This window comes from Cylas formicarius, unplaced genomic scaffold (genome assembly GCF_029955315.1).
Source record: "Cylas formicarius isolate icCylForm1 unplaced genomic scaffold, icCylForm1.1 PGA_scaffold_5__7_contigs__length_24384050, whole genome shotgun sequence".
NCBI classification, from domain to species: domain Eukaryota; kingdom Metazoa; phylum Arthropoda; class Insecta; order Coleoptera; family Brentidae; genus Cylas; species Cylas formicarius.
In genome coordinates this window covers 4,360,116-4,375,145 of record NW_026844341.1, presented here as the reverse complement: position 1 = coordinate 4,375,145, position 15,030 = coordinate 4,360,116, and the positions used below count along the sequence as shown (strand labels likewise).

Here is a 15,030-nt window from a genome sequence, read left to right as displayed (position 1 = left end):
TGAAGCTTTGTTTTATTTTAAATCGATACCCTTGCTTAGATGCAGGATATAGGTAAAAGGATACGGCGATGCTAAAAATGGTGTCAAAAAAATTTAGGCCTACTATGTTGCGTACGGCCTAAGTCTACCTTTGCTGTGTCCTCTTTAAAAATGCTTTTCAACCATGTGTGACGTATTTATGTTTGGTCAAACAAAAATAAAAGTTCCAAAAAGTAGGTTTTGATGTAGGTGAATTTATTTTCCATTCGCTACGGTACAACATCTTTGACATGCCCTTAAAACTATGTAAAGATTATCTTACCAAAGATCCTTAATGTCGTTATTCCATAAGCTTCAATTTTTAGACCGTATTTTTGACTACATTACACTCATAAATTGAGTATGGTCAATATTGTAATGAGACTCAAATTCATCAGGGCAGGCAATTGGTCGAATTAATAGTGAAACCTTGTTAAAAATCAAGTACCAAATCTTGTCATTTTTGTTACTAGGAAGAATGGTTAATGGTGATAACGCAAATATTTCAATTATATATTAGGTATAAACTGCTATAATGTCATTTTATACCATGAACCGTCAATCAACTAAAACTTCGTGGTAGCCTAAGTGTTGTTTCCAATTCCAAGCAGTTATTGCAGTTATTGCAGTTAAGCAGTACGTCAAGTGAATATCAAACGCAAACTGCGGCGTTCCCCAAGAACGGTTTTCGGGTCCCTTTTGAAATGATATTCTTGGAAAAGAAGTCATAATGCAGATGACGCTACCACATTTCATGCTTTTAAGTTTACCTGAAAGAAACAGGTCAAAACAAATAGCTAACTAGTTTGAACAAAATATATACTCATTGGACGTAAATATAAAAAACTGTATCAATTAAAATATTAGAATTAGTATCTAATATTGGACACTTAAGTATACTTTATTTTTGGCTGATTGAATCACAGTTTAGTTATGGCAGAGATGGTTGAGGTGTGGGGGAATAAGCAATTGTTATATAAGTTCCTTAGACGTATTATTTATGAAATAGTGTACTATGCAACAGATGCGGTAGTAGTATATTATACAACAAGCGCGGTAAATGGCATTTGACTCACGAGTTTGTTTGACACGAGCGGAGTGCAGCGGAGCGAGAGTTTAATAAACGAGTGACTTAAAAAGTTTACCGTTGCATACTATATTTCTTCTACTACCGTTAGTTTTGGTTAGAACACATTCACTGACATGAACGTTAGAATTGGCAAGCGTTAAAATTCAAGCCGTGTGGTAAAATCCCCTAAAACATCCGCTTGCTCCCAAACCCGTGAGGTAATTTCTTGGCAATGTCCGAAGTGGCGCGGATTCGTGGACAACAAACTCACTTGGTAAAGTAACACTTTCTGCATGCTCGATCGGTGTATAATTAGGTATTTTACAGAAGGGAGTAAAAAATAATATATTATGCAACAAGTGCGGTAAACGAGTTTATTTCACACGAGCGGAGTGCAGCGCAGCGAGTGTTTAATAAACGAGTGGCTTAAAAATTTTACCCAACGTGTTGCAAACTATACTTTTTCTACAACAGTTAGTTTTTCGGTATATTTTCGCAAAACAACACGAATACATTCACTGACATGACCGTCAGAATTAACAAACGTCAAAATTCAAAGCATGGGATATATGTCCGAAAACATACGACTGCTCCCAAACCCGTGCGGTAAAATCTCGGAAATGTCCGAAGTGGCTCGCATCCGTGAGAAACAAAACTGACGTGGTAAGGCGACGCACGCTAGATCGGTGTGTAGTTAGGTATTTTACAGGCGGGAGTAGAAACAGAATATGCTCTACTCTAACAAAATGTTATCATGAATATTAAAAAAAAAAACAAAATTCAAATTGAACCATCCTGTCGTCCCTTCACACACCACAAATCTTTGATAAACAAATATGTGAAATGAATATTTTGATTCAATTCATACTCATATTTAAAATTGTATTTTGTAAAGTTTAGTCTAAATAATTTGTTACTTATTTTATTATTTATTTGGTAACGAAAAATATTTGTGCTTTCCAAATTTGAGTGTATAGTCCACGCATCAACCCTAGAGACCTACGAAGAATAAGATTGATTATATAAAAAAATGTTTCGAAATCCAGAAATTAACGTTGTTTTTCCTATCAGGCATCTAAAACGTACAATTCTATACCATATTGTTCTATTAGTTAAAATATTAAATTTTATTATATATGTATTTAAATTGTCATATGCTTTTTGTTTTGGTTTACAAGGCTTAAAAGATGAGGATAATGTTTTATGAACTTTTATGAACTGTTAATCTCCACATCATCTGCAATTACCGCAACTAGTTAATATCTTTTCCGGCCTCGAAGTTATGGTCCTTAATATATTTCGAATTTAATTTGCAGAGATATAATCCTGAATCGTTGGAATGTCTCCTGCAAATGTCCAAAGGCCGGATACGAATGGAGTTCCCGCTATGGAATTTGTGTCGATATAGACGAATGCGCATTAGAAGACGGGAACTTTTGCACCGGGGAAGGAGAAGGATGCTTAAACTTGCCTGGTAGCTATAGGTATAGTATTTCCCGAAATCTAAAGGTACCGTCGTATCAGCTATTCATATTAGTATGACTAGGAGTATCTTCTTCTATTTATTTGACATAATCCACCAAAAAAGCGGATGCTTTGTCCCTGACGATTGTGCAAAAATTAAAACAATAATTCGATCAAAGAATTTGTTAGTGAGAAAAAAAAAGTTTTTTTCAACTCATGATGGCAATTACGCGTCTGGCGGCCATTTTCAGGTACCCCTTGTATCTCAACTATCAGACAACTCACCGAAAATTTTAAAACTATTTCTTATAAAAGTTTTCGCGTACAACTCATACTGTCTTTGGAATTAGTATACAGGGCCAAATCAAAAAGTTATCGGACCCTACTTAATTTTTTTTAATTTAATATCTATAGATTACAATTTTTTTTCTTTTCTTCTTGAAAAATATATAATAACTTGCACTTTTTTCACGAAACAAGTAAATAAATGACAATGTTCAAAAATTAAATGCATAATTGAATAGTATGCTATGGCTATTGTTCTTGCCAACAAACAAAAACCATTGTCAAATATTCTCAGCGACTTTAGTTCGACTTAAAGCAGTTTATTTCAGTTTTTTTGGGTAGTTTCGGTTAGTTCCACGAAAGTAAGAAGGAAAGAAAAAAGAAAGATGTTTTAGGATATGTTGAAGCAACACCTTCGTCGTCATGTAGAAAAATTTAATATGACATTTGCATCCTGGTCCAGTGGTATTTGCAACAAATCGATGTAAATGATTTATTTGGCAGGCGTGTTATCTGGTCAGACCTGACTGACAATGGTAAAAATTTGGCGAATACTTTTTCTCAGGTGCGAGCATTTTTAATCGTTACATTATCAAGAACTGGCGTAGTGAGAATCAGACGGGAGTAGAAAAAGAATTTTCTCTACTCTAACATAATTCAACAGCTTTATTTATGAAATCTTATCATGAAAATTAAAAAATAATAATGAAATTGGACCACACTGTCACCCCTTCACACACCACAAATCTTTGATCCATAAAATGAATGTGTTCATTTAATTCATACTCGTATTGAAAATTGTATTTTGTAAAGATCAGCCTAATGTAAGGTCGTAAATAAGCGTATATTTATTTGTTATTTATTTCATTATTTATTCGACACTAGATACCTACTAAGAAAAGGATTGATAATTTAAAAAAATGTTTCTGAATCCAGAATTGAACGTTGTTTGTCCTATCAGGCATCAAGCATAAGAAGTACTACTGTCTGTAGGAGGTGCTTCTTCGACATTTTTTCCACTTAGACGTTTCTTGTGCAATATCTAGCATCTCAAAGTTAGTTTAATAGAGGTTATATCTATGAGTTTATGAAAACTAACGCCTTGCGCCGATTTACAGTTAAAAAAAAACGAAAAAATAACTTACATGAAAAATGCATCGAATCTACAGAACAAAACAAACAAAAACGTCAAATTAATTACAGAACCACACTTTAATGTTTAAAAGAGCACAACAAGGACGCTTTGAAGTTGAGCTGTCATGTATTATTTTGTGCAAACATAGTTTATATGATTTTTGAATGTCTGACAGCACGTAGACACGTGGGAACCATTGAGGAAGTTATCCCAGAACTACTGGAAAATATTCTATTTGCCCAATATAATGCTGCTTATAAGATCGTCCCCAAGTGACTCTAGCCCTAAATGGAATTTTTTTATAATAACCTTCTTCAAAGGTGGTTAGGTAGTAGATTAGTTAGTTTTTTTTTTCTTTCCAATTATTTGCAAATCTGAATTAGTCCTGCGTCGGTTGTTTATGAATGAGAATTGCTGACGTTTCGCCAATCATCCTGTTGGCGTCTTCAGAATTGAACTGAAACTGGTTTTTGTAAATAGTATTACAGTAGCCTATGGGAGTGTCTTTTAAAAATGGAACTTTCTATATTTAATTATGTAGTTCTTTTGTATTTTGTTGTTAAAATATTCACAGAGCGACAAGTTTTCTTTGATTATACAACTCAGAAAATTTATCTGCCCTTTTTATACCTTCATTGTTTATCATAACATCGAATATTCCCCTAAAATTGATTGCACAGTTTTCATTTTTAATAAATATCAAAAATCCAAGTTCATAATGAGTGTCTCTATTATTCTCTCCTGCTACTCACATTAAAGTGTCCTCAAAAATGTACAGGGCACTGAGGCACTATATACTAGGGCCTTACGGCAGATGTAGTTTTTTTTGGTTAGTTTTCTACAAAACGTCTAAATTATTTTCCTAATAACAAATTAAAAAGATATATAGGTTAGATTTTGTATTTTATACAAATTATGTAGAAATTCCTTTCTGCAATATATTTATGTTATAAACTTTATGAAATGTGAAGCCGCACAACTTAAGAGTTTTAATGAGAATTTTCATTTATTTATCTTGTGGATATTGAATGGGATGTATTATTTCTAATTCATAATTTTCATTGCCGGCTGACTAAGCATATTATTATTATTTTATTTATTTTTTTTTTGAGGAAATTGGAGGTGAAATTCTTTTCGGACGCCCTGTGTGGCAAGCGCAGGGGAGTGTGAGACTCCCTGGTGAGTTGTGCTATCCAGGTTTACCCACTAAAACTCCTCCAATGTACAACATCGGGTGCTAGGATCTTTAGCTGTCAATCTCTACTGGATTCACACATATGTCCCTCGTCTAATCATAGAATTTCCTATATATTGTCTTGTCTCGTCTTCAAAGATCGGTTTCATTTTATGTTGTTGTCTTTGCAAACCATCCATTGAACGACGGTCAAATTTACCTCACACATCACACCTTAGGAGGAGGTTTACCGTTAAGCAGATGTTTGTGGGTAAGGGTTGTGTGTCATGTAGATACTCTAAAAGCTCTCACTGCTTCCAATCTTCCAATACTTTGCCGTTACTTCTGGTATTGCCTTTTCAAGCAAGATGTTACATCCAATCCCGATGTTTTGCCAGTCTTGAGGATTTTTTTGTTAACCAATTTTCTGAATTTTCTTCTTGGTAACAACACTGCTAAAGGACGTTCTTCAACTAGAGTGGGGATATATATCAGAGACCCGGAATTCATTGTTCTAACAAGCTTTTTCTCGCAGATGAATGAACTATACAGCCATAATCAATTTTTGACAGAATGGGATCTTTGTAGATTTGAAGATAACCTTTCGGATCAGCTCCCCATTTTGTGTGTGCTAAAAGTTTCAGGTTTAGTGGTTGTTTACACTCTGTGGAGAGTTTCTTAATTTGCTTTTACCAGATATGTCTGCTATTTCGCATTACTACATTAATAGCTGACTGTAGCGCTTTTGTTGCGACGCCAATTTTTTATCACTGCAGAAGACTGCTATATTGCTATATTTATTGCAATTGTAATAATGTATTAAGTGTTGATCCTTGTGAAACGCCATTCTCCAGTACTCACTGTAGAGTATGTATCACTAACTTAAATCTTCTGTTTGAAAGAAACGACTTAATACATAAAGGAAGCATGCCTGTTAGATCTAGTTTTTTGAGTTTTTCTAGTACTGCGAAACGCCACGTCATGTTGGCAGCATGAAAAAAATACTGATACCAAGTGCTCTCCTTTTCTGAAAGCTTCCTGTATATGATGTTCAAGCAGTTCCAGATGATCGATTGTCCACCGATTCTTTCTATATCCTGTTACTCTCAAGGTAGTTCTGAAGACTGTTGTTCACCATTCTTTCAAGTAGTTTTCCCATACAGCAGGTTAAGCTAATTGGTCGCAAGCTTGAAGATTTTAATTTATTTTTAACTAATTTTGGGGTGGGAATCACTATTGCTTATTTCCAGAATGTCTTGTACATTTCATGCAGTGCTTTTTGGCATGTAATGATAAATTTTGTGCTTTGTTTTGATTTTCTGTTGTAAAGGACGTATTATATTCACACAAATCATTTTCAGAAAAGTCTAAGTCTTTTTCTTTACTGACTTTTAATTGCAGGAAATTGGGGTCATAGTTATTATTTATTAATGTTATTATCAATATCGAATACACACATGAAATTAAACAAATTTCTCTCTATCCCTAAATATAAAGGTGGTTTCCGCCACGGATCTTAGACTTCAGTGTGTCTGTGTCTGTTCGTTGGGTCCGATAACTGTTTGCCCTGAACTAAAAATTTCTGACGGCATCTTTAGTTTCGAAAAATGTAACCGCAACTTTATATGTAGAAAAATAAAGGAGATACTCCTCAGGGGTACCTAAAATAGGACCCTTACTGTACTGGGCTATATTTTAATCATTTAAAGAACAATATCAGTGTTTTTGTCGCACAGGTGTATTTGTCAGTGGGGATACGTCTACGACGACACGCGAAACGAATGCGTGGTGAACGAGGCAGTGTCCGTCATTAAACTACACGGCACACGGAACGTAACTAAAGCAGGCCGCAAGGGATTCAGATGGTTCATGTCCAAAGTCCTGAAATTATTTGCGAGATCCAGCGCAGGGATTAGTATCCTCGATTCGAGTCAATCGATTTACTTAAACTTGATTTACTTCGTGTTTGTCCAACGATGTCTTTGGAGGACGATAGTTTAGTAAAATGTCCTTTGATACAGTGACTCACAGCTTAAATGATGTATCTTTATTTATTTGGAAAAAAAACAACTTATTGGAATTAAGTTAATAAAGAGCCTTCCAAAAAAGTGTGAATTACTTTTTGTCTTAAATATGCCTTCCTTAGTTTACATAACATAATATACAATATTAACGTCACAGCTTAAATAAAAAGAACTGTATAACTGCTTGTTGTCTTCTGGGTACTGATTCTGGTATACTCCGGGGAAATTGTGTTCCATACTTCAGTAATTTTAAATTTTAATTCATTCTTGTTAGATATTGGGGCACTAATTACTTTGCTTTTTAATGGCAACCACAAATTTTCAATTACATTTCAGTCTGGTGACTGGGCTGGTGTCATAATAATATTTGAACAGGTATAAAGTAACCAACTGCGGACCCGAAATGATGTGTGCTTGGATCATTGTCATGATAGAACCGATAATTGTTACCCATATTTAATTTTCGGGCACTAGCAGATGCAGTCGCAATTAAATGCATATTACCTACTCCGGCAGATGGCATACATCCCGATAACTCCATCACCACCGTGCTTTACCGTAGCTTTAAAACTTTTTAATTTTAACTCTTCCTTAGGCTTTCTCCATATTGAGATTTTTCCATCAAGTGCAAATAAGTTTATTTTGGTCTCATTGTCAAATATTGCTGAATTCCAGAAATTCAAAACTTTATCGATATGCTCTTTAGCGAATGCCAATCTCACGCGTCTATTTCTTCGGTTAATGAAAGGCTTAGTTCTAACAGTTCGACCATGTAAATTATTTTTTGGCTGGAGTAGCCGAATTGTTTTTCCAAACTGGCTTTCCACGTAGACACACCTCTTTGGAGTACTTTTTTTGGATAATTCGATACCTCTCTTACAATCCATCTTTCCTCACGTTCATTGAAGATCCTATTTGGAGCTAACCTTGACTATTTTCATTACAGTAACGCTCAATGATATGCTGAAGAGTTGACGGACATTTATTTTACCATGTTGGCCATGTTCCTTTGGCTGTATCCATTTCTGTGGTGAGTAATAATTAAATTTCTCTCAGAAATTGTAGTCCGACGACCTATTAAAAAAAATGTTTTTTCTGAACGAAAACGTGTTTTAAAACGTCAAACTAAACAAAAAACAATTGCTATAAACTGATAAGTTTTCATCCCGGTTATTATTTTGTGATGTTAATATTGCATATAATTTCATTAATTCTTTATTGTTAACTAAGTAAGGCACATTTAAGACAAAACGTAATTCACACTTTTTTGAAAGGCTCTTTAATAACTTAATTTCAATAATAAGTTGTTTTTGCCAAATAAGTGACCAATTTGTTTTTGATATAGCGACCGCATCATTTAAACTGTGAGTCTCTCTATATCGATTATTTTCGTGGTAAAGTCTGTTCATAGATATAAGAAAGTGACTAACTGATACGAATTAAGGAAAAACCCGGGCAAGCTGTAAGAATGAAATATGGCCGAACAGGTCCGTACTTTACTTAGAATTTAATTATTTGGGGTGTTGTTAGGCAAGATACTAAACAATATTTATTTATTTATGTTTAAATCTAAAATAAAATTACAAATTATTTTTATTACCTACTTAAATTACTTAAAATTATTCACATAATATATCAGTATCACTATCGCTATCATCGCCTGTTCTAATTATTATTTGTTCTATATTATTTGCAATATGGATATACGATTGTCCTGCTTTTTCTATATGTTTAACAGAATTTGCCCAACTTTGTGGAGAGATTTTAAAAACTTCGGTTTCTATAAGTTTGAGGATATTGGAGTTAACACGGGGAAAAACATTGTTACGACGAATGGCAGATTTAAGTTGGTGCCAAACACGTTCAATGGGATTAAATATACAGTGGTAAGGTGGCATAATTATGACAGACGTATTCCTTTTGTAGGTTCAAGCTTTGTAGAACCTCAATTAATTGCTTTTTGGTATAATCTTCGTGAAAATAAATGTCGTTATTATACATGTAGTTTTGCATTGTCGTTTTGTGTCACATGAGCAAGGGGTTTCAGTCAACTGTCTTCCGTGATAACTTGCATTGTCCATTACAATGACGCTATTAGGAGGAATGTTTGGAACTAGTTTGTTTTTAAACCAACTTTCAAATAAATCGGCGGTAGTGTCTTCATGGTAATCCAGAGAAGAATCTTTAATATTTTTCGCAGACAGAGAAAGTCCATTGGGAATCCAACCATCTTTAGAGCCAGCGTGCAAAATAGCTATTCTTTTACCTCTTTTTGATGGAGCGTTTGTTTTAAACTTATCAGTCGAGTCAACAAAACCCTTTTCCGGGGCATCATAAGTGTCGAACCAAGTTTCATCCAAGTAAATAATTGGCCTTTGTTGTTCTCTGTAAATCCTATTTTTTTCTAGATATTCCAGTTGCCATTTCCGAATTCTAAAATATTCCATTAAAACTTGCCTTTTGTCAATTTTTTTAAATCTAAAATCCATGTGTTGAATACACTTCCATAAGGTCACATTTAACACACGTTGTATTACACACGAAATAAGAATGATTACTAATAAACTTAAACCAAGTAGTATACAAAACCAAAGAACACAGATAGGTATAAAATTATTTTCTATTACGGACCACAATTTTACCTGAATGTAAATTCGGAAACTTTAGGTAATAATCTTGTTGCATTGTATGTTAATGACCTCCCTTGGATAATCCCATTCAAAAGCAATTGATCACTTTCTTATATCTATGAACAGATAATACCAGCAAGAGGTACGAAAATTGACGCCAAAGTTAAGAAAAAATTCTTTAAGCGATGCAAAAAGAATAATAGATGGCCGCAGCAGGGGATAACTAATCCTTACAATTTGGAGATACGTTAAGATGGCGTCCTCAGACGCCCCGAGATTTAGTTCTGTTCCATTATATTCCAAAGTCAACCCCAATTACTTACAATTATGCCGCACTTACGCTGTCTTTGTACGTAATGATCCCCATTAGATTATTGAATTATGGGCGGTATTATATTTTGACAACGAAAACTCTTGATATAACTCGTGGCTCAGGGGCGCGTCTTGTCTTGTTTGTCGCGGCAGCCAGCGTCGTCTCACGGAAACCAACTAAGGCCACAGTTGTCGGTCGCCAACCACGTATTGAATTTAATCCATATACCTATCCAAAATAAAATATACCAACGTGATACGTAGCTTAAATAACCTAAATAGCAATACTTTCTTTGATATATTTGGTTTTAGATTGTCAGAGAAATGGTTATACCTTTTTTCATACCTTTAAAAGCACTCTAAAAGAAAGTCACTGCGCAGCTTGGTATTTTTAAGGCTTTGTGTCCTAGAGGGAAGCATTGTTTTTCTTTCGTGCTCCTGCGGACCACTATGGAACTTTCGCAAAATTGATGTAATTGTATTGTGCATACAGCTTGTATAAAGTGTCTTTCACATCTCGCCGAACTTCAAAGTTACATCAAAGTTTGGCAAATATTAAAATTTTTACAAATAATAATTGCGACTTTTTTTAATTTTCGCGAACCCTGTATGATGAAACCTGAAACTTTCTCCCGACACAGTCTACTATACTGGTTAACTAAAAGTATCCCATCTGAATTCCGATAGAGCAAATGGTTTTGGAAAAACTACTTGTTTTCTGAAGTACGTCGTAATAGTAAATGACGTCATCACGTCGAAATTGAAGGCGATAAACGGTGATATGCATTTGGATTTTTTCAAATATCTCGTGTATGTGATCGACGAAAATCGTAAACACAAAAATTGTGGCTCTTGATTTAAACAATTTAAACCAATCGGCCATATTTTTTGGGAATTTTAATTTACGGTTCATAATGTACTTTGAAAAAAAAAACAATTTTCAGGGTCTTTTAGATTTTTGGCTGTAATTGAAAAACCCTGTAGATAATTGAAAAAATGCTTGAAATATAAGTTACAATACCGAACCTTCCGTGTCCCCTGATAAAATAATTTTGCCGATCAAGTTAATAGTTTTCCAGAAATTTTGTTTTTTCTATAACAGAAAATAACAAAAACAAAAATTTTAAAAAAATACTAAGCCAGTCTTGATTGCTACTAGTTTTTACGGTTTAGATGGGGGTGTGGGCCTTCACTTCTCTGCTAAATTTGAAGTCGATAGTTACAAATTTAAGACATATATTACATTTTTTAATATGGTACAGAATATTCCGAACACCCTGTACAATATGTGAAAACCTAAAATACAAATGTTTTAGCAGTCCATACGGACTATATGATCGCGTGAAAGAAAATGGCAGCTGAAACACAGCCTTCTTGTTATGGTCAATTATCCTTATAAAACCCAATTTTCAGTTTTTTACAATTTGCCTGCGCACCTTGTACATTTTTACAAAATCATCAAGAATAAATGATTTTGGCCAGGATCTCGCGCTTCTTCTGGTTTAAGAATTTTTTCGATCGCGTATAACGTTTTTGAGAAATGATTTTTTTCTCGATACCCTGCATGTGCAGTTTTTAAATTTTTAAAAATACTTCCCAACCCCCCAGCCCCCAAATTTCAATAGGTTCCGTTATGGCACTAAACTCTATATTTATGTCAATTTTAAAATCGATAACTGCAAATCTCGGACACATCGTGTTGTCATAACGATATACCAAAAACAGACGAAAATTGCAAAAAAAAAGACACATGCCAATTTCCAATCGCAATCATTTCCTATGAGCTTATGTGTCTCGTGGCCAGTCTAAAAGGAGCAAAACTTCAGCTTCCTCACTCAAATCGTTCGGAAGTTATTTGCGTTTTTATGGAGCGTCGACAGAGAACAGAGAACAGAAAACAGAGACGGAGAACAGAAAACAGAAAACAGAGACGGAGAACAGACAAAAAATTAAAACGTTTCTTTTTCGACGCTGATTCCATCGGTACCAACGGCGACGCTGTACGACGCTCCGTTGCCGAGATATAGGTTTCGTTGCCAAGCGTGTACACTTTCGAAAAATTCGATTTCATCGATTTTTCGAAAGTAAAAAACTATTCTGACTTGACTTGCTATAAGTGGTGTATTACCTTTCTGGAATAATAATAATAAAAATAATTTGATGTAGATAATGGATTTTTTCTACTCTCGTTTGTAAAATACCTAATTACGCACCGATCTGGCGTAGGAGAAGCGTCACTTTGCCGCGTCAGTTTCGTTTCCCACAAATCCGAGGCACTTCGGACATTTCCGGGATTTTACCGAACGGATTTGGGAGCAATCGAATGTTTTCGGAAATACTTCCCACGCTTTGAATTTTGACGTTTGTCAATTCTGACGGTCATGTCAGGGAATGTATTCGTGTTGTTTTGCGAAAATGTACCCAAAAACTAACGGCCGTAGAAAAAGTATAGTATGCAACACGTTCGGTAAACCTTTAACCTCGTTTATTAAACACTTACTCCGTTCGTGTCAAATAAACTCGTGAGTCAAATGCCGTTTACCGCACTTGTTGCATAATATACTATTCCGTACAGAAACGGCTGTAACTTCTCGAAAATGTCTGGCAAGTTGCGTTAAAAAAAATCCGTAACCGAACCAGTTTTGCAGATGCTCCAAAGCGCCACCAAAATTGGTTCAAAAGGATTTTATGACTTTAAACACTAAAATGTTCTGGCAAATAAGATCACAAAGTTTTACTAATATAAATTTTAATCTTTGCTTTATTTCTTGTTTGCCATTTAATAAATTGGCTCCAGTTACCTATTTTTATCAAAATTAGTTTAATTCGCAATTACAGACAATACTCAAATTCTCAAATAAAAGTAAAGAAATACTCTCCTCCACTGTCTTCAGAATCAGAAATAAAATGTCTTCGTCGGTAGTCCAAGATTCTGTGTGGCAGACAAAACCAAACGAAAACTTCAGGTGGTGTCCCCTTACTATTACACCCAGACCATACCATTTCAATAGCATTAAGCTGACAATGTTATGGAGCAAATCTTAGAATTCCCTGACCAAAAGGTTTCACATATTCGTCCAGATAGAATTCATATCATTATTTTTTTTAAGTAGTCTGCACTTTTTGTTCTTACCTGTTTTTGCTTGTGAGGCATTTTGGAGGTAAAGAATTTGTCGCTCGCTATTCCTCTTTTGTTAATATTTATGATTGCTGTATGGCTCGGTTGTCTTACATTTGAAGCTCGTGGATTACATTATCAATTTGCGGAAGGATTCTGATTTTACCTTGATTTTTCTCCAATTGAAAAAAAGCCAAGATATCCAAAAGTGTTAGCTGTGATTGTTGATTATCTCTTCGCGGCATTTTGTAAAAGTTTATAAAGAGTTAATGTCAATTTTAATGAATATATTCCGAAAGATACAAGCAAAGGCACGGATTATTGAGAAGCAACGATAAATATTTTTTTCAATTTTTTTTCTCCCCCAGTTGACAAAGATTAAACGACAATAACCAAAAATAATGTCATTTCAGAAAGGTGATGCGCCTTGTTTATATAAAAACTGTCACTTTAACGAGTGTCGTGCTCATGAAGACTATTATATCCTAATATGATACGTAGTGCTTTGTCTTGTTTTTTTTTATATTTATTTCTGGCTTATTCATTATAAATAAGAAAGTGAAATACTCACTTTTTTGGCAATTTAGTTTTTTACACAGAAACAATTTTCTTTGATTTTACAACTCAAACATCGAACATTCCCCTAAAGTCATTTGCACAGCTTTCATTTTTAATAATCCTAAACAAAAACATAGAATTTTTAGTTTAACTCACGTTTAGACTTAAAAAGTTATTATTGGGACAATTCAAGTTCATATTGAGTATCTCTATTGTTTTCTCAATGTTATCTCCTGTTACTTACGTGTCGTCAAGAATTTATTGGATATTACAACACCCTTAGTATGAAGCATATATTGAATTGGTTCCAATACAGGGCTCTGAGGCACCCTTACGGTAGATGAATAAAACTACTTACATTTTTCTTTTTATGTCCTATTCATTGCTGTAATCTGCTGTAATCATATTTTAAGAGTGTTTTCTACCAAAATGATTTCTCAGAACACTTTTTATATCATTAGCATTGTTTTTCCCGGGAGTATTATTGTCATTTCTTTTTCCATAATTTGTATTACCATTTGTTAAAGACATTTCGGTATTGGCAATTCTAAGTTCTTTCATTGGGACGACTTGGGTTTAATTTCAACGTCTTAACCATATACCAATGATTCGTCACCAATTATGACCTTTTTCAGCATATCAAGATCATCATTGACGTCGTTTAACGGCTCTTGAGCGATGTTCCTTCGACGGTCCTCATGGTACGAGCCAATAGATTTACCGATGACTTCAGCCACTTTTCTAATAGTGCTTGGACGATTTTTCAACACAATACAGCTTGTACCACTAATAAAAATTGTTTTTGCTCAAAGTAGATTCACCATATGCCGTTGTAAACATTTCAAGTGTTTTTCAGCACTCTATTCCAATTTTTACACACAGTTTGATGTAACTTCTGTGTTCCATTTTTTTTTGACAACAGAAAATCACCGAGCACAGAAAACATGTTTAACGCTTCTGTCTCCCAAAAAAGCACTGGTGCAAACTGGCTGTGAACATATGTTAGGGACAGACGGAACAACATAACAAAAATAATATCGAAGATCGAATGTCACCCTATTTTTTGAACAAACCCCGTACATGTTGATTTTACGGGAATAGATGAACTCAATAGAAACATTGAAACGAATGGCCAGACATAAATTCCAGTGAGTCTTAAGCCAAAAGGGAATTACATTTTTTGGGCTTCTTGAGTTTTGAGAACTCCAGACGTTTTCTTGTTGCTTCTCTCAAACGATGCATA

At 34.5% G+C, this 15,030-nt stretch overlaps 1 protein-coding gene across 1 annotated transcript in view; it reads left to right on the top strand.

Annotated features, from left to right (window-relative positions):
- Nucleotides 1-7,203, top strand: part of LOC132702357 (uncharacterized) — a 33,423-nt gene extending 26,220 nt beyond the window's left edge. Inside the window, exons 5-6 of the mRNA XM_060670940.1 lie at nucleotides 2,404-2,571; nucleotides 6,882-7,203. Of these exons, the coding sequence (XP_060526923.1) occupies nucleotides 2,404-2,571; nucleotides 6,882-7,146 (433 nt within the window). The 3' untranslated portion in view covers nucleotides 7,147-7,203. The remainder of the gene's footprint in view (nucleotides 1-2,403; nucleotides 2,572-6,881) is intronic.
- Nucleotides 7,204-15,030: the final 7,827 nt, after the last annotated feature.